The 27,831-nt window shown below is 37.1% G+C and overlaps 5 protein-coding genes across 8 annotated transcripts in view; 2 read left to right on the top strand and 3 right to left on the bottom strand.

Moving 5' to 3' along the window:
* oxr1b (oxidation resistance 1b) overlaps positions 1–9,293 on the bottom strand; it is a 52,256-nt gene extending 42,963 nt beyond the window's left edge. The window contains exons 1-2 of one of the 2 annotated variants that reach the window (XM_079878344.1): positions 9,198–9,293; positions 4,519–4,606 (exon numbers count right to left, since the gene is read on the bottom strand). In XM_079878344.1, coding sequence (XP_079734470.1) covers positions 4,519–4,535 — 17 coding nt within the window. In that variant the 5' untranslated portion in view covers positions 4,536–4,606; positions 9,198–9,293. Of the gene's footprint in view, positions 1–4,518; positions 4,607–9,197 lie in introns of those variants that run through there. The other variant, XM_079878345.1, reaches the window with a different exon arrangement.
* A 559-nt stretch (positions 9,294–9,852) lies between these two features.
* naxe (NAD(P)HX epimerase) lies at positions 9,853–13,183 on the top strand. Of its 3 annotated transcripts, none has more exons than XM_079878355.1 (7): positions 9,853–9,906; positions 10,625–10,808; positions 10,940–11,048; positions 11,137–11,247; positions 11,354–11,464; positions 12,305–12,452; positions 12,647–13,183. In XM_079878355.1, exons 2-7 carry the CDS (start codon positions 10,642–10,644, stop codon positions 12,847–12,849), a joined length of 849 nt encoding a protein of 282 aa, XP_079734481.1. In that variant the 5' UTR covers positions 9,853–9,906; positions 10,625–10,641; the 3' UTR covers positions 12,850–13,183. The 3 variants fall into 3 exon arrangements, with proteins under 3 accessions (XP_079734481.1, XP_079734483.1, XP_079734482.1); XM_079878357.1 differs by having other exon boundaries at positions 9,857–9,902; XM_079878356.1 differs by having other exon boundaries at positions 9,862–10,077.
* Positions 13,184–13,989: 806 nt separating this feature from the next.
* rab25a (RAB25, member RAS oncogene family a) lies at positions 13,990–17,188 on the bottom strand. The gene is made up of 5 exons (XM_079878358.1): positions 16,247–17,188; positions 15,868–16,063; positions 14,665–14,858; positions 14,292–14,372; positions 13,990–14,119 (listed from the first exon to the last, which is right to left on the bottom strand). Exons 1-5 carry the CDS (start codon positions 16,281–16,283, stop codon positions 14,004–14,006), a joined length of 624 nt encoding a protein of 207 aa, XP_079734484.1. The 5' UTR covers positions 16,284–17,188; the 3' UTR covers positions 13,990–14,003.
* Positions 17,189–17,203: 15 nt separating this feature from the next.
* sf3b4 (splicing factor 3b, subunit 4) lies at positions 17,204–19,685 on the top strand. The gene is made up of 5 exons (XM_079878354.1): positions 17,204–17,300; positions 17,627–17,755; positions 17,839–18,381; positions 18,949–19,269; positions 19,363–19,685. The coding sequence occupies exons 1-5, from the start codon at positions 17,267–17,269 to the stop codon at positions 19,527–19,529; spliced, it is 1,194 nt and encodes a 397-aa protein (XP_079734480.1). The 5' UTR covers positions 17,204–17,266; the 3' UTR covers positions 19,530–19,685.
* Positions 19,686–20,328: 643 nt separating this feature from the next.
* gabpb2a (GA binding protein transcription factor subunit beta 2a) lies at positions 20,329–27,799 on the bottom strand. Its single transcript, XM_079878750.1, has 8 exons — positions 27,649–27,799; positions 26,706–26,813; positions 25,452–25,619; positions 25,152–25,346; positions 23,378–23,519; positions 23,103–23,270; positions 22,304–22,416; positions 20,329–22,190 (listed from the first exon to the last, which is right to left on the bottom strand). Exons 2-8 carry the CDS (start codon positions 26,811–26,813, stop codon positions 21,861–21,863), a joined length of 1,224 nt encoding a protein of 407 aa, XP_079734876.1. The 5' UTR covers positions 27,649–27,799; the 3' UTR covers positions 20,329–21,860.
* Positions 27,800–27,831: the final 32 nt, after the last annotated feature.

The raw sequence follows: 27,831 nt of genomic DNA, 5'->3' as shown, positions 1-27,831 counted from the left end.
GCTACAAGATAACTCCACTGAAACACATAAATAAAGAGACTGCAACCAAACCAAATTAATTGGACTGACTGGGCTTTTTACCTTGGCCTTAGATGGCTTTTTTTCATGTGCAATGGGCAATTTTAGATACACATTTATCATGAATAAAAATAAAAGAAATGAATAAAAAATCAAATAAAATACAAAACCATAAAATAAAATAAAAAATAAAAAACAAAACAAAAACTAAAAACCATATAAAATAAAACCAAATAAAATAAAATAAGCAATTTAAAATACTTACTAAAAGAATTTCCATTTTAGTATTATTTCTATTTTAATGCTAAGATTATTTGATTATTTGATTATTGAACACGTATATAAAAGTAAAGCAGATCACAACATATGCACTAGGCAAACAGAAAGATATTCAGCCTTTCTATTAAAAGCTAGCAGAGACATGTTTGTTTGACAGAAAACCAGAGACGAATCAATTTTTCTGTCAAACAGAATTCAAATAATTATAAATCCTTCAGTTTTGAAATGATGCCCTTGAGTGTATTCCAATGAGTGGCATTTCTCTGGAGATTTAGATGTAATATAAAATTATTTAACATGCTGCAATCAAATGCTTATTATTTGCACAAGTTTCGATATGACTACAAATTGCACTGTTGCATTCAATGTTTTTTTTCCTCTCATCACTCTTGAAACATCAGCCAAGGTCTCCAGGCTTATTACGCAAGCACTTGAGTTTCTAGTATACAGACTGCATAAGCCACTCTAAGAAAAGTACTCAGTGTTCCTTCATGCTCTCATAAGTAGGCACTCTTGTAGTGACTCTAGTGTGACTTCCATTCTTAGGAGTTCTTTGAAACTTTCTCTGGGTAGTGCAGTGAGTGTATTAAATGCAGCTACAGAACAGTCACTCTGAATTAGCCGAGTGTGTCCACACACTGTGTGCGCCTGGATGTTTATGTTTATAGGATATATGCACTATACAGGCTTCACATCAAAAACATGCCCTACTATTGCCTTCCTAAAGGACTTACATAATTCAGATGGGACTACATGTTTCATTTATCCCCCAAGAAATGGCTTTCATCTTACAACATTGTATTTTGTGGAGAACACATGGCATCGCTCCTACTGGTTAGTCTTTGCTGTAAAATTTGGACATCTGTTCAAGTATTTACAGAGACTCTTATGCTCACAAAGGCTGTATTTGATCAAAAATGCAGTAAAATTGTGAAATGTTATTAAAATTTTAAAAAGCTGTATTCAATTTTAATATATTTTATGTAATGTATTCCTGTGAAGGTAAAGCTGAATTTTCATAATCATTATTCCAGTCTTTAGAGTCACATGACCCTTCAGAAGTCATTCTAATATGATGATTTGCTGCTCAAGAAACATTTATTTTTATTATCAATGGTAGTGTATCCAATTCTATACTTTTCAATCTTTGGGATAGCCAAGTGGAGGATAGATAGATAGATAGATAGATAGATAGATAGATAGATAGATAGATAGATAGATAGACAGACAGACAGACAGACAGACAGACAGACAGACAGACAGACAGACAGACAGACAGATAGATAGATAGATAGATAGATAGATAGATAGATAGATAGATAGACAGACAGACAGATAGATAGATAGATAGATAGATAGATAGATAGATAGATAGATAGATAGAAACAACACTTGCTACATTCGAACCAGATGGAAGCATGACAATATTTACCTTTTTTAAATTATATTATTCTGTGTAGAGACCACAAAGCGAGTCAAACTGGATCAAGAAAAGATGCAAGAAAGAATCGAACATACGTTGCCCACATGAGCACCTCAGCTACCCCTAGGCAACAGCTCATCAGGACATTTTTTAATATTAAAGTTACATTATGTAACTTTTGGCCCTCTAGCGGTTAAAAAACGCATGCATTTTGCAGAAGAACATTGTTTTGGTTGTGCTTCGATGTGACTGAGCGGATTAATATAACCCTTCACATTACATAATGCTTTACAATGAACTCTGTTAAGTAGCTATATGGCAATTGATATGTTCAATAAAATACCTTACTGACCTGAGTAATAAAAATGCCATTTCCCCATCGCTTTCACAACGTTTCAAATCCCTCAGTTTGCCATCTCAGAAAAGCCAAGCCGAGATGTATGAGTGACGTAGCCTACTATATGTGCACAATTTCCCATGAAAACCATCCCGACAGGTTTAAAATATAAAAACGTATAATAATAGGCTTACCTAATGGTGTGTTCACACCAAAAGCGAAGTGTATATTCGCATCGCGTTACTCGCTCTAGATTTCTTGTTTTTCGCATCACTGGCGCGATGAAAAACATCGCGCGAAAAGGAGTGTCTTCACGCAAATCATCAACAACAACAAAATTTCTAAGCATCATGCGAATTTTCCGCTCGAGTTTTTTTAACTTGCGCGGAAGACTCGATTGAGTCGAATATCGAGCGTTCGCGGCAAACGCGTCGCCCAATTCGCGTCATTTGCGCCACCCGTCTGTTCGCGTCTTTGCAATGACTTTGTATGTAATCTACTCGCGCAAATAATTAAATTCGCGTTTGGTGTGAACACGCCATTAGTGAATCAGGGTAAGACAAAAACACATTTTGGAAGGAGAATTGATGATGTATATTTTGTTAATTTTGAACAAAAACAATACATAGTGTTCCTTTAAATAATTTACTGATTATTTAATTAAATACTCAATGGTTTGCTTGCTTTCTGTTGCAAAAAGTTGTTTTTTCCCACAAATTAAACAACCGTAACTTAATACTGTAATAACAGATGGTTTTCTTCTGTTCTAAACAGACAGTGTGCTTCAGGTAATCAGGTAAAGGCAAAACAGCTCTTAGCTTGATTTAGATGGTGGTGATTAGTTAAACCTGCCACTGTGATCCTTATTCACCTGAACCAAGAAAGCTGTAAACCAATACCTTTCTTTTCTAGCCTTACGTCATGTACTTGCGTAGTTACTCCATTAGCCGAGACAAATCCAGAGATGAGTCTTGATAATACTGCCACTGGGATAACCTTTCAAAATGAGAATGTCTGAGCTCGTAAAATCTTGAATCTGACTATTCTCGTCACAGATAACCCCTTCTAGTTTTAATATAATTAATAGGAAGCTATAAAAATGGTGGAATATATCTTTTTCCAAGCAATCCATCACTGTTTCTTGCAGAGATAACAGCCCGGTACTGCTGCAGGTAAAAATAACTCTAAACCTCAAAGGACCTTCCAAACATCCCCAAACACTGCTGAAATAGGCATGAATGCATTTTGACTGGCACAAAGGAAGAAATAACTAACAATATATAAATAAAAGAGGCCCTTTAAAAATCCCCAAAACAGCCATCAATAAAACAGAAATGGAGTCAGTCCTCTTTAATGATACTGGGCTGGCCATTAGAGCACGTCTGAAAGCCTTGAGGAGAATATTTCATCCTCAGAATAGTGGAATGGAAAAATTGCAATTGCATATGGAAAAATGCAGATTATGGCATCCATCAAGCAGGATGACAGATGTGCAGTGGGGAGGGGAGGGGTGTTAGGGGTTAGAGAGGATTATGTAATCCTTTTGAGATTTTTATGCTTCAACCCCCTGATGATGATTCGCAGGGCTAAAACAAAAAATTCAAGCGCCCTGCTCATGTTCAGCAATATCCCATTTACAACCTGCATTTATTAGAATCCAGGAGTAACTTCACCTGGGGTCTGTGTCATTTAAATGATAATGCCCTGATCTTATCTCCTGTGGTTTCCTACCAGAGCTTTATTCTCATCACAAAGTTCACTTTTAGAAAACTCATTGTCCTGCTCTGCCTCGAACTTCCTCTCTTAAAGTGATCTGCTTTTGTATGTGCGCGTGTATGTGCCTCAAGCATGGTGCAGTCACATTGAATTCATGAGAATAGAGTCATGCGGTCATACTGATTTATGGTCAATCAATAATTTGATGATGCATATGTTTTGAATGCAAGTCAAACAAGTATTTATACTGTTGTTTTGGTCCATGCATCAAATAGGATGACTAGCTATTGGAAACAAATGTCCATTGCCTGCCACTACTCTACAAATCTACCTAGTAAATACTGTTGTTTAAATGCATGCAAATGACAAGATTAACAAAATTATTTGTTAAGCATTTGCATAAAATCAGTTTGCAAATGCATAATGCTTCTTTGTACTCAATAATCACAAAACTCGCTGATACGATGTTATTAAGTTGTAGGTGGTTGCCAAGGTGTTGCTATGCGGTTTTTAAAGCACATTGCTATGCGGTTTCTGGGTGCTTCCCAGTATTTTGGTCTCTAGATAGGTTTCGTTCATGTGCATAGTTTCACAGTAAAGTGATATTTAGGGTTAGTGATTTGAATGTACATTTAACCCTAAGTATGTGCACTAGTATTAGTCATGCTTGACTCAAACAATGGCACTGATATCACAGTTAAACCGTCAAAAACAATGCATGTAAAAACCACTACTGTGCACTGACCTCTTTGTGTTGAACATTCTGACTCCTTGTTATCCTGTGTTGGATGGGTGACACAATGACAGCGATAGGCCAGCTCTATAGAGTGGACCTGTAGGAAGAGAGTATGGTTACAGGGAGAGGTTCAATCAACATCTCATGGTATCAGGTTTAAGAAAAATCCAAGGACCAATAACCTCATCTCTGTAAGGGGTGTGACCTCTATGGGTGAGTAAATTACAACTGACACTCACAATCCGACAGTCTTGAACAAAATCAGAGGGAGCTGGACAATGTTAGTTTTATGTCCACTAATTGCCGACCAGATGGTGTTTACCAAGGGATTAGTTTGTAGATTTCCTGTCTACAGTCTTATCTTTGGTTATATAACTTTACCAAAGAGCAGAAGAAGACATGCAAATGATTATTGCCCACTTGGCTTGGAACCACTAGAGCTATCTCTGTGCTAACTCAATTATACTGTCAATAAGAAACCAAGGATCAGCTTTAATTGACCTGCCCTAAAGGCTATTAAAATGCTAATGACTATAATTCCTGTTTTTCCACTCTCTATTTGAAATGCATGATATTGTATAAATGAATATTCAAATATTTGCAGACACCTGCCTTTGCACAGGTCTTATTTCAAAACCAGCACAGTTGTACACCAGGTCCTAAAATATCTTGTGCTTGTCAAAATCTTTGTTAGCTAATAAGATCAATGGCGAGATAAGTCATTTGTCAACTAGGGCTGCCAGTCCAAGCAGAGTGCATCAATAATGTACGAATACGGCCGGTGTAAGATGTAGGCATTGGTAAACCTACTAGTTATCAACCTACCTCAACCACAAAGGATAGTTAATAAATCATAGGTATATCAAAGATTTTAACACATCAATCTTAAGGAAAGGTGTTTAGTAGAAATGAGCAGCCTGTACACAATGGTCACCTGAAATAGCATGGCTCCTGGTCTTAATATTGATGAAAAGAAAAGGAGATTTGAACAGAAGACCGTTTCAAATGTCTCTCGTCTTAGCGGTAATGGATAACTTTATGAATGGAAATGGATTTTCCTTTAATTGAGGATGACCTTCTGGCCATCTGGTTTCATTAGAGTGAGCCATAGCAAGAAATGACAACGGTAATTGTTCTTCCTGTGATGAAAACAGATCCAGTGCACTATAATCCAATTGCCCAAGACCATGACTAAACATTGAGGATTTCAGGCTGATACATATACAAATAAATTCACAGTATTTTACCTATGAATGCATTCAATCCATTGCAAATTCTATACATTTTGCAATTCTTCAAAATGCAGTCATCATAATAACATTAAACTTACTGGGTCAATCATATATATAAATCAAATGTACTTTAATCTGCATGTTGCAAGGTATAAATACAAAGTATGCTGTTTTGCATTGGATCAAAAGTCACTAATGAGCCTCATTAATAAACATCTGGTCCATATATCACACCACAGCAGGGAAAGACCAGAGCGCAGAGAGTAACTACACTCATTACTTACAGATGCTGGGTTTAGCCAATTACTTTATGAATGGCGATTTCCACCACTAGTGAATTAGAAAAATACATTTTCTTCTTAACCACAGCGCAGTTTAGACAGAGGCGGATTAAAAACAAATATCTTTTTGGTCATTCAATTATTTAAGACAGCTTAGCTGGGTTTCTCCTTAGAGAATTGCACAGTTTCAACATTTATTATAGATGCCTATGCAAACTTGAGTCACTGCAGCTAGTTTATGGATTATCTACAGCAGACTTCAAGACTTTTCACTGCACCAGCATATAGGGAAGAGTGGGTCAAGCTGTGCCACTTTAACTTAGCTTTTAACTTAAGTGTCTGCTAACTGAAATTAATCACATTCCATATGTTGTCTTATTTTGCTGCACTAATGCACTAAAAAAAATGCACTAAAACAACAACATTTGTATAAGTACTTGCAATATTAAAATAATTTGTAATAGCATTTCTTGCTTTTGGAGGCAAGGCTTACAACCATATTAATTAAGTTACTGACACACTTTATGAGCTACCTAGTGGTAAATACTTCATTTAATAAATTACATATTGTCTCTGTTGGGTGGAAACCCATCTCCAAAACGCAACTTTTCAGGAAACGGATTAAACACCACGTTGTCAAAGTTGGTATTGTGGCTTTATATATGGTAAGTTACCTGAATGCAGTATTATATTATTAACATTTTACCAAAATCAAGCTCAAATGGAGTTACGATGTTTTTGACCAGTGAATTTCGAGAATTTTGACATGTCTACATGTCTTGTCCGCAATAAAAACGGCCGTATCTGAGGCAGTAATTGCATCGCATTACGTTTTCACCAACTTACAGGTTGATTGTAGTTTACTAGCAATGTGGGCACTCAGTTCATTCTGTCATTTGGCCAAAATCTCGTGTCATTAAAAACGAAATTCTGCGCACAGGCTATTTAAAGGGATAGTTCACCCAAAAATGAAAATGCTGTCCTCATTTACTCACCCTCATGTTGTTCCAAACCTGTATGACTTTCTTTCTTCTGCTAAACACAAAAGAAGATATTTTAAAGAAGGTTGGTAATTAAACAGTTACTGGTCCCATTGACTTCCATAGTATTTTTTTTCCCTACTATGGAAGTCAATGGGGTCCATCAGTTGTTTGGTTACCGACTTTCTTCAAAATATCTTCTTTTGTGTTCAGCAGAAGAAAGAAAGTCATACAGGTTTGGAACAACATGAGGATGAGTAAATGAGGACAGCATTTTCATTTTTGGGTGAACTATCCCTTTAAGAAAGTTAAATCAACGACAAAGATACTCTTCTCCGCTCCTCAAATACATAAAACATTAGCCTTTATATATATTGTGTTTCTTGACTAAAGAAAACGCTATACTTATTCAAACAAACAGTTCTCTATTAACTCTTGCATTGCAAACAAGCAGAGACGTCCCAGCCTGCGTGCGGTAGGCCTACTTCGTTTATTCACGATAGAGGTGGGGTGGAGTTATGAGGTTTGACTGACAGTTTGAGGATCCAATGGAGTTACAAGGTTTAGTCACAAGTTCTTTTTAATACTTTTCATTGATTAAATAGTTGCAAAACCCACAGACAGATGTAAAGATGTAAATCTAATATATATTATATTAGAAAATATATTTTAATTCTATGACTAATTCTACCGGAAATCTGTCCAATCTAGCCTAATATTGGTACTAATTTCAGCACTGGACAGCGACCAATGTCCAATGAGAGTTCACAATCTAGACAGCAATAATATCTGCAAATCACATGATTTCCTTCTACAGGCATACGTTGAGGTCTCAAATCTCAAGTATCTGGTCAACATTAATATCTACTATATGGCATCCTAAGAGACAAACACGATTCACTAAAAGCTCTTGCTGGAAAACATGATGGCATTATTGAAGTGCAGCAGCCATGACCATGGAAGCACAATAAGCATCTTTATGTAACAAGGCTAATTTACAGCGAAACATGCACATGCACAGCACTCATCAATAAAATGAATATTACAGAGCCTCTTCAGTTTGTGAGTGCATAGCCACTGCCCTGTGCAAACTGCTCTTCAGTCATTTCAGTGGCTGGATCTTTAAAGCAGTGTGTCTAAGCCAGGCAAACAAGCCATCTCTTTGGTAATTTATAGACAGAAGCTATTATAATTCACTGGGTTTTTCTATTGCAGCTTTCCATGAGTGTCCGGCTGGATGTGAAAGCACTGCTGCTCTGAGATCGATCAATCAATGAGGACATACCAACAGCGATACAGCCTCTCTGAGTTTCCATTACACTGAGTTTGCATCCAAATCTGCTGTTTAATGAAATAACAATCTGATCTGGTATCAGATGGTAATACAGGTACTTTGATATATATACCATAGTACTGCATAATTACCATGTTCATGCATCATGGTATTTAGCCTACACATTCTACAAAGAATACCATGGTACTACCATGATACCTTTTGGCAAAATAGCTTAATTTGTACCTCGTAAGATTCATGTTTAATCTTATTATGTTTAAAATGCATGACCAGATGAAATTATGATAGAGAGTGGGGGGAAAGCTTGCATATTTACCGATTAACGCAATCATGGTTTCTTCTTATAAAGAAATTACAAGGTTTTTTTTCATTAACACAGGGATTAACCATCTGGAAATCTAATACTGAATCAGTGCAGGTATAATATCTATTAAAGTGAAACAAAGTATCTTTAAGACAAAACAGTCATCCACTTACACAAAAAACTAAATTATAACATACTCAGAAACAATACATATATGCATACCTACATAATTATGATGTAAACTTCCTTTCTGGGTTCCTTAAAGTTATATAGCCCAAAATAAATACTTTTATAATAAAGAATACATGAAATGCAATGCATAAAATTAAACTATAGTGCAGATGTCGTATACAATATAGTTCCATTGGCAATTTCAGATATCCCCAAATCCTGTCAGCTAAAGCTCCAAGAAGAAGAAAAAAGTCTGTTATTTCCTAGACTGTTATTTAGTCCTCTACGAGTGCTGCCCCAAGAAACAGTAAAGTTCAAGTTAAATCTCCTTTTATATGTTTTCATTGTTTTATTTACATCCAGACTCAACTGTTTATTCTTACTAGATTAAATAACAATTATCGCTTGAAATAAAATCGCGCTTACCTTAAGCCAGGTAATGCGTCAGCAAATCAAGTGGATGTGTCATATCATGCAGTGTTTATGATTACACCTGCCAGAGACAACCATTCACACTATGCCAGCATTAGCCGTCTGAGAGTGCTATTAAATGGCCGGAACATACCATCACAGCCTGAGGGGTGCGGAGGAAGCCAACACAACGAGACCGAATCTGAACACATGGATGTCAGCTCTAAATAATGCATGGATATGTTTCATATATAAGGCGACATACGTATACAAACATTACGTATTCACGATATTCAGTGGTACAATCATAGGAAAGGCACGGAATAATTTCTGTGACCCTCTGTTTTCAAACATATGTTCATCCACACATCTCTTTTACACACAAATAAAGACCACAAATTACAGACAAATAAAGTTTATGTCTTGGAAAAAAAGTTCTAAAATAAGTATTATTATTATTATAACAAATGATTATGAGGAATATAATCATCATCATTATAATTATAAATGATAGTAATTATCATTAATAATTGAATTGAATTGAATTGAATTGAATTGAATTGAATTGAATTGAATTGAATTGAATTGAATTGAATTTAATTTAATTTAATTTAATTTAATTTAGTTTTAAACAAAAGTCAGGCTGTTATTATGAAAAGCGGCTTAAGTTCACTAACCCGGATATTGTTTTTATTTACTGGGTTTCAGCAGCAGAGGGCTGCAAGTATCCTTTCTGTTTAACACACTTCTGCATGTTTGTATACTGTAAAGTTTTAACTGAATTGTTTTTTGCTCTGTTTAGTGTTTATTCACCCGACGGTGTCTTGAACATTTCTTAGTGTTAACGAATGTTACCGAGCGTTTAACCTTAACATAGAGACACACTTACTAACAGGTAATGAATGCCACTTACTAACAGCTGAATGCTTTTGTTTTTTATAAGTTGATTCTTACCTATAACAGTTCTTTAACCCAATGGTATCTCGTTAAAAACTGTTCAAAATTATTATCTTTAATGTGTAATTATGTGTTTTTTCTTTCTAATCATAAAGTTGGCCAGGTTAAGTTATATGCAATGGTTATGTATATTATATATGTAAATTTATATTAGACTACATATTAAGTATACATAATATTATGTTCATTCATATTATTTGCATATATATTATAGACTATTTACACACTATTCACTATACATATCACTATTTACATTCAAAAATGCATATCTATCTACATATCTTCAATAACCTCTTGGATATGGAATTATGTGCTTACCATAAAATGAGTGACCAGGTTTAGAATATATAGGCTGCAGTTTATTAGGTTTCTTGTCTCAACGTTATTATTGTGCCTTTCCCAGAATGTGGCAAGATATGTGGGCAGAAATCAATGCCATGCACCATCCTTTCTTAACAACTTCCTCATTGTTTTGTCTTGTTCAGGTGCTTTAGCCAGGTGAATGTTGGGAGTTCGAGCCCTGTTTGGAATCGGTCTTCTTGTGACATCACGAGGAGGCTCTGTCTTGACACATACAGGAGCATGTGCACGTGTTGCCAGTAACATCTACACTAAAGGTCTCGCTCATAGACAGGCTTGCACTATGGCCAATACAATAAAGTACCTGGGGTGAGTGTAAATGCACTACACTCTCTGTGTGATATGATAAGTATTGTTGCATGTCAGTCATTATTTAGCCATAACATGATGTTACATTACTGTTGTTATGAAGTTTTTATTTCTGGTTTCTGTCATCACAGACAAGAAGAGGCTCAGCACATTGACGAGGAGCTGTTTAACGAGTACAGCTTCAGCGTGGATCAGTTAATGGAGCTGGCCGGGCTTAGCTGTGCCACAGCCGTGTCAAAGGTACATCTGATGGTCCATCGTCATGCAGAAAGGATCGCATACAGCTTATACACATAATACACAATCAAATCAGTGGTTTACTTCATAGGGCTATCCTCTACAATCACTGCTCAAGAGTCCACCCAGAGTTCTGGTGATCTGTGGCCCTGGAAATAATGGAGGAGATGGCTTGGTTTGTGCTAGACATCTCAAACTGTTTGTGAGTTCGAGCTGAAAAAAAAAAGACTTTCAAATCTTTCCCTCATTAAACTTAATATTTTATGAAGGCGTATTGATTTTATTCATATTGCATGTGAATCTCCTAGGGATATGAGCCATCTGTATTGTACCCGAAGCGCCCCAACAAACAGCTGTTTCAGAATCTCACCACCCAGTGTGAGAAGATGGATATATCCTTCCTGACAGAGATGCCTGAGGTACAACAGGAACCTCAGCGGTCAATACCACATTTTTTACACCATGGGGTGTCCGGATATTTTTATTTATTTTTTTACACCTTTCATATGGGTTCCTCCTTCTCATTAATAACTGATAAAATAATGTGCCTGTTTGCACTGAATGTCCCAGGGACACCTATCTGACATTTCATTTCATTTTTATTTTTTTACCTTTACATTAATTGATTTATGTTCATTTATTGTTAACGTTAATGGATATATATTTATGTTTTTGTATATGTACACAACCATTTAGAAGTTTGCGGTCAGTAATTAAAAAAAAAAAGGGAAATTAATACTTTTATTCAGCAAGGATGCATTAAATTGTTCAAAAGTGGCAGTAAAGACATTTATAATGTTTCACAAAAATTCTATATCCAATAAATGCTGTAAACTTTCTAATCGTCAAAGATTCCTGGAAAAAATATGTAATTGTTTCCACAAAGATATTACGCAGCAAAACTGTTTTCAACATTTATAATAATCAGAAATGTTTCTTGAGCACCAAATCAGCATATTAGAATGATTTCTGAAGGATCATGTAACACTGAAAACTGGAGTAATGATGCTGAAAATTCAGCTTAAAATATATTAAAATAGAAAACAGTTCATTTTAAATGGAAAAAATATTGCACAATATTAGACAATATTATATTATTTTTGATCAAATAAATGCAGCTTGGTGAGCTTAAGTGGCTTCTTTGAAAAACATCTTACCAACCCTAAAATTTTGATCGGCAGTGTTTATATGTAATATATGTATACTTTGTGTCTGCTATATTCTATATGTCATGCATTTTCCCACCATGCTGTCTGTAGGCTGATGTGATAGATGAAGCTTATAACTTGGTGGTGGACGCCATCTTTGGATTCAGTTTTAAGGGTGCGGTGCGAGAGCCATTCGGTGGCATTCTCTCCCAACTAAAGAAAATCACTGTGCCCATTGCTAGTGTCGACATACCTTCAGGTGAAATGCACACACACCATCATCAGGAAGAAATAATCACTGAATTTTATTGCAATCCTAGTATTAAAATATTTGATTAGCATTTAAGAGCCAAAAATCTTCTTTTTATTGCATAAAACGCCTGGTAATGGTAAGTCAAATAGTAAATGTTGTCTTATTATGACAAAATATGTTCCTTTTCTTTCACTCTTTAGGCTGGGATGTGGAGAAAGGCTCTCCTGATGGGATTCAGCCTGACATGCTCATCTCCCTCACAGCCCCAAAGAAGGCAGCCAATCACTTCAAAGGACGCTATCACTTCCTGGGAGGACGATTCGTTCCTCCTGCACTTGAACAGAAGTACCAGCTGAATCTTCCTCAATACCCAGGCACTGACTGTGTGTATCAGCTGAACTGAACATTAGGCCTTCATGTCATTTTTGTGTCAGTAATCAAAGAAAAAAAAAAACCTGGAATGAATATACTGATGGGTAATTACTGTCTTTTCTTATATTGGGTACATGTGGGCTTGGTGATTAATCAGCATCAATCAATAATTGTTTATGATGATGTTTAAAGATATTGACTCTTTATTGCCAAGAACTGATTAGTTAAGGATTTATAAAACCTCAAAATAAAATAATGGTTTTTGGAATTTTTTTTTTGTGTGTTTAAATATTTTAATGTTACATATTTATGTATGAGAATATGTAACATTTGAACTGAAATAAAAACTTTATGCTGACATCCATAACAATGTTAATGAATATGTTTATAGACAAACAAATCAGCACACACACAGGCAATTGTATAGAGCAAGTCACATGATTTTACAAAACAAGAAGGCAGACAAGCATAACATACCATACACGAACAGCTAGAAGAACTAAATACGATGAAATGATGAAACAATACAAACAGGTGATGATTAGAAGAGTGTGTGCAGGTGTGAGCCAGGAGGAATTATGGGAAATGAAGTGTGCTGTGGTGAAGTGACTGAGGACTGTGACATTTGCAAGCCGCAGCAGTGTGCAGAGCTCTTCACATTTCTATAATGAGTATGAAATTATTTTTGCAGACAAGAACTAAGACCTCAGTGTTTAAAAAAAATCAAAAATGTAATGCCAAAATATCAATCATCTATAAACCACACATACTTTCCATGAGAAATGTCTAATTGATCAGTCCAACATATTTACTTGTTCCAAAGATTGAGAAGTTCACTTTTTATCTATATATTTTACAGACCTGAAGTATGTACTGAAATATTTTTCAGTTAATTTCAACACCATATAAATAGCTTTATAATACAACACAACCCAGGTTTATCCATAAGAGTAATTTACATTAATGTCTAGTGGTAATTATCAATCATCAGTTCCAATTGGTTACATCTTTTAAAAGTAAAAAACAAAACAATAACCCTAAAAACGCCTGGTCACCTCCCTATTTTGCTCATTGCTATGATATCCAATGAAGGCCATGTATGAAGAAGTTCCTCCATGAAGGTATGACGCAATTAATGTCATAGGGAAATGTCTTTGTTTTGCTCTTGATGACATTGGGTGTTGTTCAGGTGCTTTTACAGCAGGACTGCCTCTCCTCCTTGTACTCGCTGGACGGGCCCAGGGTCACGGCGCTGATGGAACCTCTGGTGACCTCTTTACTAGCAACTTTCTTGTGTATTGCTGATGGATGAAACATCATTAAACAATGTCTTTATGCATTTAAAGTGAGTTAAAGTCAAGGATTTTAAACTTAAGGTATGAACTGGTTTTGACACCATGATAATGATAAACCCAATAATATATTTGCTGTGCTTCAATGTTAATCAGTGACAGAAGTAAAAAGAAAACTCACCTTTTAGAACTTCAAGGAAGGCGGATTCAACGTTAGTTGACTCTAAAGCAGAAGTCTCCATATATAGTAAGCCTTTGGCCTCTGTTTTATCAAAAAATTTAAATAGATATCAATACAACTTTATTTCATAGTATGTCTTAAACTGATAGTTCACCCCAAAATGAAAATTCTGTCATCACCTTCATCTCATTCCAAACCTGCATTACTTTCTTCCGAACACAAAGATATTTTTGATTGGGGTCCAAACAACACTGGACACTTTTATTGTACGTGCAAAAATGTATTCCGCAGAAGAGAGTAAGTCAGATTTAGAATAACGTGAGGCTAAATTATAACAGGATGTGGGGCAAAGGGTAATAAAACATATTGATACCTGCAAAGTCTTTAGCCTCCTCTGCTGGTACAGTGCGTAGAGTTCCCAGGTCACTTTTATTTCCCACAATCATGACTACTATATGAGGATCAGCGTGGTCGTACAGTTCCTTCAGCCATCGCTCAACGTTCTCATACGTCAGGTGCTTGGTGATGTCATAAACCAGCAATGCACCCACTGCTCCCCTGTAATACCTACAAGAGCCAAACTATTCATTAATAACGCATGCAGAAGTAGAAGTGTGTATTGGCTCAAATTGCGCTTTGTGGTTCATTATTTGGTTTACAGTGAGGAGTAAGGTACTTTTTCTCTACCGTTAAAAAGTTCAGGGTCAGTCAGTTTTTATTTTTACTTTCATACAGCAAGAATTAATTAAATTGATAAAAAGTGACACTAAAGACATAATATAATAAAAGATTACTATTTGAAATAAATAAATTCTATTCATCAAAGAATCTTGAAATAAATGTATATCAGTTTTCACAAAAATGTTTTAAAGAAATTCAACATTGATAATAAGGAATGTGTCTTGAGCACCAATCAAGGATATTAGAATGATTTCTGAAGGATCATGTGACACTGAAGACTAGTAATGATGCTGAGAATTCAGCTTTGCCACCACAGGAAAATAGAAAACATTAATATTGTGAAAAATTTTCACAATATTAATGTTTTTACTGTATTTTTGACCAAATAAATGCAATCTTGGTGAGCATAAAATACTTCTTTGGAAAAACATTTTTAAAAATCGTACAAACCCCAAACTTTTGAATGGTATAGTCTATTAATACTCTTTCATTTGGAAACTTATTTTGCTTCCCTGATAAAATATAATATCATTATGTCATATAATATCATTATATAAGTAGTGGTGGTTCCCCAAAAAAGTATTCTGGATGCTTAAAAATTTAACTGAATTAGATTCAGTGACAAAAAAATATGAAACCAAATGGCATCTACAAACAAGCTATGATACAGTAAAAGAGTTAAAAGTCATGCAAATACATTTGGGGCCACTCTAGATGCCAGTAACATATCAGTTATACTTTTAACTGTATATCCGGTCAAAAAAGGAGTGGTTCTGGGTGTGATGCTAATCACAACGAATTCCAAAGCCTCCATAATCTTAAATAAGGACTCATGTGAACATACAGATTAGAGGTATCTGTAGGATAGTTTGAGATGACATGATGAGGGACTTACGCTGAGGTAATAGCCCTGTAGCGCTCTAGACCCGCAGTGTCCCAGATCTGGGCCTTGATGGTAATATTATCCACTTGAACGGAGCGAGTGCTGAATTCCACCCCAATGGTCGTACGGCTGTCATGATTGAACTCGTTTTTGGTAAATCTTGACAGTAAGTTGCTTTTTCCAACCCCTGACTCCCCAATTAAAACCACTGAAAGACAACAAAAGACAAGCTTGATTTTGTTCTAATTCACAAAATCACATGTAAACACAGAAAGAGAACATTTATTCACTTACTTATTATATGCTATAGATTATTATTTTATGGGTTTCAGATCAAAATGATCATTGTAAAAACATAAATCTGATCTCCAATCAAATGAATCAAACTTACCTTTGAAGACAAAGTTGTAGGCTAAATCTGTCCCCATGTTCACCTTAGCAGTAATGTGTCAGTCTGTATTTAGAGCTTATGTGTTACTCTAGCTCAAAATCCACTGGGAGGAGAAAAGCAGACACTCACGTTTCAGGTTTATAAATCCATTCTTGTGCTGGTCTAAAGGCAGATTCCACACTGCAAGTCTCTTCTTTGAGACAGTTGGGGTGGGAGAGCAGGTGAAACAGGTAGAACCACTGATACACAACTGGGAGTGACTTCATGATCTCACACAAAACGGTTAAATCAGTCGCTTCTCAATCCAACAGTAGCCTACATATATCCTATTCTGTATGTCTGCAAATCAGACATAAAGCTGAGTCATAAAACCAGCCGTCCCGTATCAACAGGCACTTCTCAAACCTGTCAAATTCAGAACTCTGTTCTTGTGAACATAAAATAAAAGGGTTTTTCTTAGTATTCTTATCACGTATAAGCAGGAATGTCCTACTACAATACAAAAACAGAAGCTAATTTACCTGTTTAGCCCAGTGTTTCTTTAATGTTAGAGTGGCAAATTACACCTCTACTGGTCATGCAGGATTTACAAAATCATTATCATGTTAATAGTTTTGCATATTGACAGGTATACAAAGCTCATGGTGATATTAATAAACTGCATTCTTTATTTTAAGGACAGTTTTGTTACTTTTGTATGATAAACAATATGTAGCCTAGCGTGCTAGGTTGCCACAGATGCCCAGTCAGTGCACAATGTAGGTCCTAAAACACTGGCATATTATCGCACTGGCTTCCGTGTATGACCTTTAGCAATATTAAAAGCAACGCAATTTCACAACAAAGAAGAGCAAAGGACGTTGTAAATCTAAATTTGACAGCCACAAATGAGTGAGCGTTCATCCTCCTGTCCTGTGGGTGGCAGCACCGCGCTGACGTGGCGCTGGTGTGTTGTTTTGTGACGCGAGTCGCTACGGGGGAGAAAGAAGCGCTTCCGTTAGTACACACGCCGGGTTCATCATGGCGGCGGGACCGATTTCAGAACGAAATCAAGGTAAAATTGAATAAATGTAAACTCGTAGGGATACGTTTTATGTACTGTTCAAGAAAAGTATTGCAGCACTGTGGAAACATTTTAAGCTATTCCTGTCTTCCCTACAAGCATTGAGTCGCTCACTTCCATTTATTCAAATACGCTTGCTTAAAACTAATAACAAAGAAAAGTTTGGGGTTTAATAATTAAGTGCATCAAAACAATATGATATATAACTACTACCAGTTATAATAATAACTATAAGCTTAATGCGTATCTTATAAACTGCCATATCTTTGTGTCCAGTGCAGCAGTGCATGTTTATTTTGATCATATTTTATTTTCAGATGCCACTGTATATGTGGGTGGTCTTGATGAGAAGGTCTCTGAGCCTCTTCTGTGGGAGCTTTTTCTCCAAGCTGGTCCTGTGGTAAACACACACATGCCCAAAGACAGAGTAACGGGACAACATCAGGGTGAGTTTCCATATCATTGATCACAGATGAAAGATTTCTGTCGTTTTGCATGATTTCAATTGATATTGGTCTTTGTTCTTCAGGTTATGGCTTTGTGGAGTTCCTCAGTGAAGAGGATGCAGACTACGCCATAAAGATCATGAACATGATCAAACTATACGGCAAACCCATACGAGTCAACAAGGCTTCGGCGCACAACAAGAACCTCGACGTCGGCGCCAACATCTTCATCGGCAACTTAGACCCTGAGATCGACGAGAAACTCCTTTATGATACTTTCAGCGCTTTCGGTGTGATCCTTCAGACACCGAAGATCATGCGAGACCCGGACACAGGCAACTCGAAGGGTTATGCTTTCATCAACTATGCCAGTTTTGATGCCTCCGACGCAGCTATTGAGGCCATGAACGGCCAGTATCTCTGCAATCGGCCCATCACGGTTTCGTACGCCTTTAAGAAGGACTCAAAGGGCGAGAGGCACGGCTCTGCTGCAGAGCGTCTCCTGGCCGCCCAGAATCCACTTTCACAGGCCGATCGCCCCCATCAGCTTTTCGCAGACGCCCCACCGCCCCCCTCCATGCCCACACCTGTCATGACCGCCATGGGTGCAGGGATGCCAATGCCAGGTTAGATATTATGAGAGTATTGAACAATTTCTGATATTTTTCAGGTATTTGACTGTTACACAGCCCTGCATCTTGAGGACATGCAGTTTTTTTTTTTGTTTTTTTTTCTCAGAAATAGGAATGAAGACTTTTTATATATAATATATGCATGTGTATATTTCAATATCTGTGATTTTCTGTAACTGATAGGATGTAGCAAAACACCCAGAGATGTAGCATGAAACATCTGGATCATGTTTGCATTTTCTTCTGTCACTGACCATAATTCTAACCTTGAAATCAGGATTCAGGGCATAAAATAATGTTATACATGTGTGAAGCTGAGACAAACTGTTGTAATCTGGCTCAGAGGAAGATGGGAATCATGGCATTGTCAAAAAAAGGCAAAAATGCTACAAAATGCATGTCATATAAGAAAGTGTGCCGTGTTAGAGCAAAAAATCCACTATTTTTGGAATCAGCACACCAAAATTAGTTTCATTCAGCAAATATGGTACCGGGAAGTGTTATTTTTGGTACAATAAATGTCCTTTGCATCAATTTTATTTTTGTACATTGATCTCGCAGGGATGCCGCCTCCTGGTGCTTTCCCACCTGTTCCTCCTCCTGGCACAATGCCACCTGGGATGCCGCCCGGTATGATGCCTCCTGCGCCAGGTACTCCTTCACAACAGGGTGGAGGGCACCCACCGGGACCCCCGCCCTTCCCTGGAGGAATGCATCCACCAGGAATGCCGCCAATGCCGATGCCTCCGTCGGGACCTCCAGGAATGGTGCCTCCTCCACCTGGCCCGCCTGGATCTTCTCAACAAAGAGCACCTACTCCACCTGGCATGCCTCCTCCCCCCATGGGTGTCCCTCCCAGAGGACCATTCGGTCCCCCAATGGGTATGTGTGTGAAGAAGTGGGTTGTTCATTTCAGCAGAAGCAAAATAGACAAAATGTTGTTGTTGATGCAATAATTCCTTCCCTTTTTTACAGGTCCACCAATGCATCCAGGTATGAGAGGGCCTCCACCAATGCCACCTCCAGGTTATGGTGCCGGCCCACCCCGACCTCCACACTTCGGCTTTCAGAGAGGGCCTCCCTTGCCGCCACGTCCTCCTGCACCACCGAGGGGTCCGATGAGAGCACCAATGCCTCCCTAAGCCCAAATGTGAAGACCTTTTTGAAACCTTCGTTGTTTTTATTTACATTCTGTGCTTTAATAGATGGACCACTTGCTTCTTTGTATACAGATTTCTTAATTTTGGTCATTGTACTATTTCAGAATTAGCAAGAATAAACAATTTTATATAACTGTCGTTTTTTTGCAAGTTTGTTTACAAAAGTATTTCAACTTTTTATTCATCATAGAATCCTGAGAATGGATATTTTTCTTACACAAATGCATCACTTTGCTTCAGAAGGCCTTTATTAACCCCCCAGAGCAGCGTGGAGTTTGTTTATGATGGATAGATGCACTTTTATGGACTTCAAAACAGAAACAGCCATTGTAAAGCTTGGAAGAGCCAGGATATTTTTTAATATAACTCCAATTAAATCATGGGCTAATTTTCATTTTTGGGCAAACTATCCCTTTAAGCAGCACAACTGTTTTTAATAATAAAAATAAATGTTTCTTGAGCACCAAATCAGCATATTAGAATGATTTTTGAAGGATCATGTGACTGAAGACTGGTGTAATGATGCTGAAAATTCAGATTTACCATCACAGATTTAAATATATTAATTTTGAATTATAATAATATCCTAGAATATTACTACGTTTTCTGTGTTTTTGATCAAATAAATGCAGCCTAGTTGAGCATGTGTTAAAAACATTTAAAAATCTTTCTGACCCAAAACTTTTGAACAGTATCATAGGTGACTTTAATGTGATGATATGAGCTACTTTTATAGGGTTGAATATAATATGAACAAAAGAAAATATACAGAAGCTGACAATTGATATTTGCAACATTTTTAATCAAAAATAAGTCAAAAGCTTTATACATTTAAGCATATAACAAGTGGGAGAAACTCTAAAATCAAGATTTTGCATTAACACCAGTGTAGGTCCATAAATTGTAGTGCCAGTATATTACTGTGGTTAATTTTTACAATGTGAGGACGGTGATGTCTTTACATAAAAAAAGAAAGAAACTTAAATTATTTTAAAAAGTAAATAATTACATATTTCCTATGTGAGAAGCAATCAAACTAGTTAAAATTGAATATTTCTTCTGAGGTTACTACAATTATGTCTATTTTTTTGTTTTGTTATATAGCACAAAATTGGATTCAATTAAAAAGTCACATACGCTCTTGCCATCTAATGCATATGAATATCTCAGATTATTCTGTGCCTGAAAAAACAATGATTATTTTATCATAGCTCAGGGAGATAACATTACACATTAGAAAGGCAAGCCAAACAGATACAAAACCCTGATACTGAAATCAGACTTTTTACATTTGTGAAAGCGATGTTAAAGGGATAATTCACCAAAAAATGAAATTCTGTCATCATTTCCTCACCCTCAAGTTGTTCCGAACAGTTGATGGACCCCATTGACTTCCATAGTAATGACAAAACTGTTTGGTTACCTATATTCTTTGTAACATCTTTTGTGTTCAGTAGAAGAAAGAGATCCATACAAGTTTGGAACAACTTGAGGTTGAGTAAATGATGACAGAATTTTTATTTTTGGGTGAACTATCCCTTTAACTCATTGTGAAGAGCTCTCAACTTAAGATTCAAAGTAACTAAAACAAAACAGCAACCACATTATACATATTCAGAGAAAACAAATACATGTTACATAAGGAATGTGAGTTAATGAATGGGAGTTATGCTTCATACCCATTTAAACAAATACTATATATGCAATAATTCATGTAGAATCCTTTATGAATAAAACTAAACATGACCAAAAATACACCAAGGCACTTTTAATTGACCTACAGATTTTTAGAAAATAAAATAAAACGGATTGCCTACAAATTAAATTCTTGAAACTGGTGCATTACTTTATTACCAATGCATAGAACACAAACCACTGCTGCATTCTGAGATGAATTTTCAACGTGTAATTTCAGAAGCGATGAAACTGTCTGAATAAGACGGCTGCATTTCTAGGGGAGCTCAAAAGACATGCAGTTTGCAAAAGAGTTCCATCCTGAGTGAACCTTTTCCAGCTGTTTGAAGAACCCCATCTGGGACAATTGATGGGTGAGCACTTCTAAGGACACTACAGATACAGACTCCAAGAAAGGATCATCTTTCCTGGTCGTGTGTGTGTGTGTGCATATGATGCACATTGTGGTTGTTTCTTTGTGAACTTTCATTTGAAGCAAGAAACGTTCACCAAAACAGAACAAGGAAATAAATTACAAAAAGGACTTAATTGCTGAAAAATCAAAATGAACCAAACCAAAACCGTGCTGAAGCACTCTTTGGTTGCTTGAGGATTGAGTCCACGCTCTTGGGTGCTCTTTTATGAGATGACTTCCGTGTGACCCGCCGTGGCTTCCACTAGAGTGATCTGCTCGTCCACACAATCGATCTCTTCTGTTTTGATGACTACGCCACCTTCTGAAAACATGACAACTTCCTCTTCTCCCTCTGTTGTTTCTTCGATACCGACCTCTTCCTGCACAAACACGATGTGCTCCTGGTCCAGCCCTGTGGTGCCGTTGCTCTGTCCGTTTGACATGGCCTCCAGTTTCATGCGGTACCCCTCGGCTTCCTGCTCTTTGCGGAGCAACTGCTGACGATAGGATTGAGCTTTCCTGTTAGCTTCCTGTAACTGCCACTGGAGATGCTCCTGGAGATAGAAGATAAATCGAGAATGAGCGGGGTGATGAACAAAGTTATCATCTGATGGCTTTGCTCTAAAGGTTCATATAAAAATCTATCAGCTTTATATATTAGACTCACCGTTTCACCAGTCTCTGCATTATTGGATGAAACTTCAATTTTCCTTTTACGAGCAGGAGGTTCGGAGTCTTCTACCACTTCCTCTGTGATTTGATTGGCTGGAACTGCCAATACTGATATAAAACGAAAAGAAAATCAAAGAGGAACATGCTTAATTCAAGGTATAAGAATGTCAAGACAGCCGATAGAGCGATAGATATACAGATATACATACATACATGCATACATACCACACACACAATCAATTCAATAATATAATAATCATATACGCTACCGTTCAAATGTCCGGTAAGATTTTTCTTTTTAAACAAATGAATACTTTTGAGCAAGGATGTATCAAACTGATCAAGTGTGACAGAAAAGACTATTACATTGTTTCAAAAAAATTATATTTCCAATAAATGCTGTTCTTCAAACTTCCTATTCATTAAAAAATCCTAAAATATCAGTTTCCAAATAAGCAGCACAACCTTATTCAACATTGATAATTAAAAATGCTTCTTGAGCAACAAATCATCATATTAGAATGATTTCTGGAGGATCATGTGACACGAAGACTAATGATGCTGAAAATTCAGCTTTGCCATCACAGAAAGAAATTATATTTTAAAATATACTCAAACACATCTATATCTAATAATATCTCACTATATTACTGTTTTTACTGCATCTTTGATCAAATAAATGCAGCCTTGGTGAGTATAAGACTTTTAAAAAAAGTGTTACTGACCCAAAACTATATAGAAATCTTAAAATTATATAACTGAGAAGTTCAGTTCAAAATCCAAGTTAGTTATACCTTGTCGTCCATCCTGCATTGTGACAAAGAACGGTTGGCCGAGTCCATTTGTCTGCAGGTTTCCATGTTGATCTGTTAATATGGTTATGACCCTCTGACCTGATTCATTCACCACTTGTTGGATACTCGAGTCCAAGGAACTGACAGCTATGGCCTCCTCGGTGTCACCTAAACATCATGAGAAAAACAAAATGCAATTGTTGGTTCAAAGTCAATTTAAGATCATAAAATAACCAACAATGTTCGTTTACAATTATTTTCCAGTCGTATCGTACCTGAGCTGGCTTTGATCAAGTCAGAGAGGTTGACGACTCCCCCTTGGATGTTTGGGACGCCCTGAATGATGAACTGTGAGGTGGAGCTGCCGTTTATGATTGACGCTTCGGCATTCCTGTTCACCTGATTCTGCATTCCCTCCTAAAGGCAAAACGAGGATTTATGAGGAACATTTCTTAGGGCTTCTTTACACCTGGCTTCTTTGAAGCATTTGTTTTGGAACTTGCTCCATTTTCTCCCTAAATTTGGTTCACTTACCAACAATTTCACAGACAATGCTTAAGCCCAGACTAAAATGCATGTTTGAGCTGTTTTAACTGAAAGCAACTCGCACTGACATATCTTCAGATATGTCAGAGCCATTGTTTTGGCTCAAGATGCACACCAGAATTCAAAGGCACGTTTATAAAAGTTACTTAAATGCCCTAACTGTTCTAATGCCTAAACTTGGCTTGATCTAAGCCCCGTCTGTGAAACCAGGCCTTAGGCGAACATATACACGGAAATTACGCTTGGATCCTCAACAAAAGTCCGGGCAGAGATAGCCTGAACGAGGTGGTCTCGGCCCACTTGAAAACGAACTCTGGTGCGGTTTGCTTGTGGTGAGAGAGCAATCTGACACAACGGACCGAGTTCTATCACAATATATGATTGTTAATTAAAGGTGCAACTAGTGATCTTTGAGAAAGTGGATTGAACCGAGCACCACAACACACATGTAGCCAATCAGCAGTAGGGGGCGTGTCCTTCATGATTTGAAGAAAGACGGCAGAGAGATGGTTGAGAGACATTACAAAAAAGAGGAATATCACTGGAAAAAGAAGGGTTATGATCAGGCAAGAGCTTTAGGACCTGCGTTAATATTAGAAAAGTTTAGGTTGCGTTGTTTCTGCTCTATACTGTATGTGAGCAACATTGGTTATGGTGTTTCACAGAACCAAGATATGCTGCTGTTATATTGTTAGCTATACATTATTTTGCTTCAGCTATGATAGAGACATCCACTCTTGATTTCAAATATCAACAGTTTTTCTCAGAAATCACTTACTGCAACTTTAAATGTGTAGCAGCAATGCTTGTTTTGCTAATGCCTCTGAAAATGAATCGTGGGTTAGGCAAACCTGGAGTAAAGAGGAAGTCAAATGTCTAATTCAAATTTGGTCAGATGAACATTTCACAACAACTGTACAAAAATCCAAAAACACAAACGAAGTTGGCACCTTGATTCTTGCTCAAAATTATAAAGTAATATACCGGCAGCTACAAAGAAAGCCACATCAAGCTTGCAGAGTTGTTGTCTATCCATCCTGACAGATGACCGCTATGAGCAGAATCCCAAACATTAACATGTGCACTCTGACCAATGAGAGAACAGTTCACTCTCACATCACTTGTATTAAACATGGTTTGGGTTACACTTGATTTTAAGGTGACGTATTACAGATAACTACATGTACTTACTCTAGTAATAACAGTAAATTATGCATAATTACAAGTAACTAACCTTAAACCAAACCCTAACCATAATTCTAAAGTAAATACATGTAGTTAATTAACATTACTCAGTACTTAAGTACTACGTCACCTTAAAATAAAGTGTAACCAATATTTGGTTCCATTTAGAAATGTTGCCTTGTGAAAGCGAACCAAGAAGAGATTGCAATATTGTAACTATTTTAATTCTGTTTTGGAACAAAGCAAACGGTTTACAGGTGTGAAAATGCCCTTAAAAAAATCTCTAGTGTTTTGGAGTTTTCCCCAAACATGACAAACCTGTAACAGGTGTATAAGTTCTGCGTGTTGTATGTCGATAGCGATATCAAAAGCGGACTTGTCAAACTTGCTGAGGGCATGTACATCTGCACCATGTTTGACCAACAGCTCTGCGACGTTGTGATGGCCGTGCTGGGCCGCCCAGTGAAGAGCGGTCATCTTCAACATGTCTTTGGCATTGATGTCGGCACCGCTCTAAAACACAAAGAGAGACTTGTATCAGTCTCCTCAGTTGACAAACTGGAACAGTTTATAGAACACCTAGTAAACTATCGCAACACAGGACAAGCCTCGTCTTACCCTGATTAATAAATCCACGATGACCTCATGGCCCTCTGTAGCTGCCATGTGCAGTGGGGTCCTGTCCACTTTGGTTCGGGCATCTCTGCTGACACCCGCCCTCAGCAGGACTTCAGCAGTGGAGTAATGACCGTGCTGGGCTGCTAAATGTAATGGAGAAGTTCCAAGCTGCAAAATAGGTACATAAAAATGAGCTTTTACATCGGTGTAAACTATTTTTTGTTGCACTGCCTTGTAGATCCGCCTTCGACAATTTACAAGCAGATAATGTCCATGACACATCATATGAGTCAGAATATGATGTAAAGATTGTCAGATCTTTATAGATTGGCTTGTAATGATTCTTAAAAAGCATTGATAACACTGTTTTTCTTATTGATTGCATCTCTTGAAGGCTAAGCTCTAAAATCATATTAAAGGGTTAGTTCACCCAAAAATGAAAATTCTGTCAGTATTACTCACCCTCACGTTGTTCCAACCCCGTAAGACTTTCGTTCATCTTCAGATCACAAATTAAGATATGTTTGATGAAATCTGAGAGCGGTCTCACTCCTCCATAAGCTTCTATGTTATTGAAACTTGCTGGCCCAGAAAGTTAGTAAAGACAATGTTTAAAATAGTCCAAGAGACTACAGTTGCTCAACCATAAGTTTATCAAGCGACGAGAATACTTTTTGTGCGCAAAAACAAACAAAAATAACAACTTAATTCAACCATCTCTTCTCTTCCATGTCATTCTCCTAAGCTGTTGACGTAGTGTACCAGCGCAGCGCTTCTGGGTTGTACGTCAGAACGTAGGCTCACTATTGGCCGACGCTGGTCACGTGTGTAATGCTGGCCAATAGTGAGCCTACGTTCTGACGTACAACCCAGAAGCGCTGCGCTGTTACACAACGTGAACTCACTCAGAGGCCCACACAGAAGAAATTTAATAGTTGAATAAAGTCGTTATTTTTGTACAAAAAGTATTCTCGTCGCTTAATAAACTTAAGGTTGAGCCACTGTAGTCACTTGGACTATTTTAAACATTGTCTTTACTAACTTTTCTGGGATGGCAGATATCGATTACATAGAAGCCTATGAAGAAGTGAGCCTGCTCTCAGATTTCATCAAAAAATATCTTAATTTGAGTTCCAAAGATGAACAAAAGTCTTACGGGGTTGGAACAACATAAGGGTGAGTAATACTGACCGAATTTTCATTTTTGGGTGAACTAACTCTTTAACTCATAACATTATTGATAACATGACCAACCCAGTCAGTGGTGAAGGGGGCTCCGTTGGCCATCAGCGTCCGGACCTCATCATCATGACCATTCCGAGCTGCTTCTAAAAGACGCTTTCCCAAATCCACCAACGACATCTAGGCCAAGACAGATTAAATATACCATTTAGGACTAAAACTGTGTTATTATGATGATAATGTCTGTGCATTAATCTAACAAAAGATATTGTACTGGAAAAAACATCTGCTACTGACTAATACAAAACATCATTAACTTCATTTCAAATGGCCTATTTGCAAATTTCACTTGTAGTGTGAGATGTGTACCAGATTATGAGATTAGTTTTCATTCTTTTTATTTATTTATTTTTTTATACATTTTATTTTGGGGAAAAGTGAATGTATGAAAGAATAGGAAGAAAATGATGTTGCCAACTTCTTAAATATATCAGTGCTTTGTATTACATCTCTTCCAAACATTTGCATCTGTCCAGAAAACCCGATCTGAGCTTAACCGTTAATCATGCACAGATTTCGACGCGTCATTCGCGTTTGCTTTTCAGAGGATGTTTAAAAATACATCTGTACTATTTACACCAGTGCAGTAACCAGCTGAACACAACACTAATAAGCAGGCAAGCGAATAATCAAAACGTAAATGATTAAACAACAGCCTTTCTGTCCGCAACATTAGAAAATAAGTGATGAAAACAGTGGACAGAAATAGCAAAGAAAAACTCCGTGTATATATCAAAATAACTCCGTGTAAGAACACATACACCAAAAACATGTGAACTTATAAACAGAAAAATGAGTTTGCACCAGTAAGCAAATATTTAAGGGCGATTTTAAAGCTCGCATTTTAAGTGCCAAACTCAAGTGCCATGTGGAGTCAAAAACAGAGCCGAGCAGAGCCGCCACACATCCTCCATCTGCGCCACGAACTAATAAAGACTGCGCGGATCAAACTCACCGTTATAGCCTGTCTGTCGGACGTCTATTGGGTGATATTAAAGTACTATATAGTTCTCCGTGCTGTATTTCTGAACTGGCTCAACATAAACATGTCTGTGTTTAAAGCGCATTCAGATATGGCGGCTGCTTTAACCCCGGAAATAAAAGGGAAGCTGCTCAGCCGCTTCGGAGGTGTCTCAAC

Source organism: Squalius cephalus, assembly GCF_949319135.1.
Source record: "Squalius cephalus genome assembly, chromosome: 8".
NCBI lineage: Eukaryota > Metazoa > Chordata > Actinopteri > Cypriniformes > Leuciscidae > Squalius > Squalius cephalus.
This window is presented reverse-complemented; position numbering and strand designations above follow the sequence as displayed.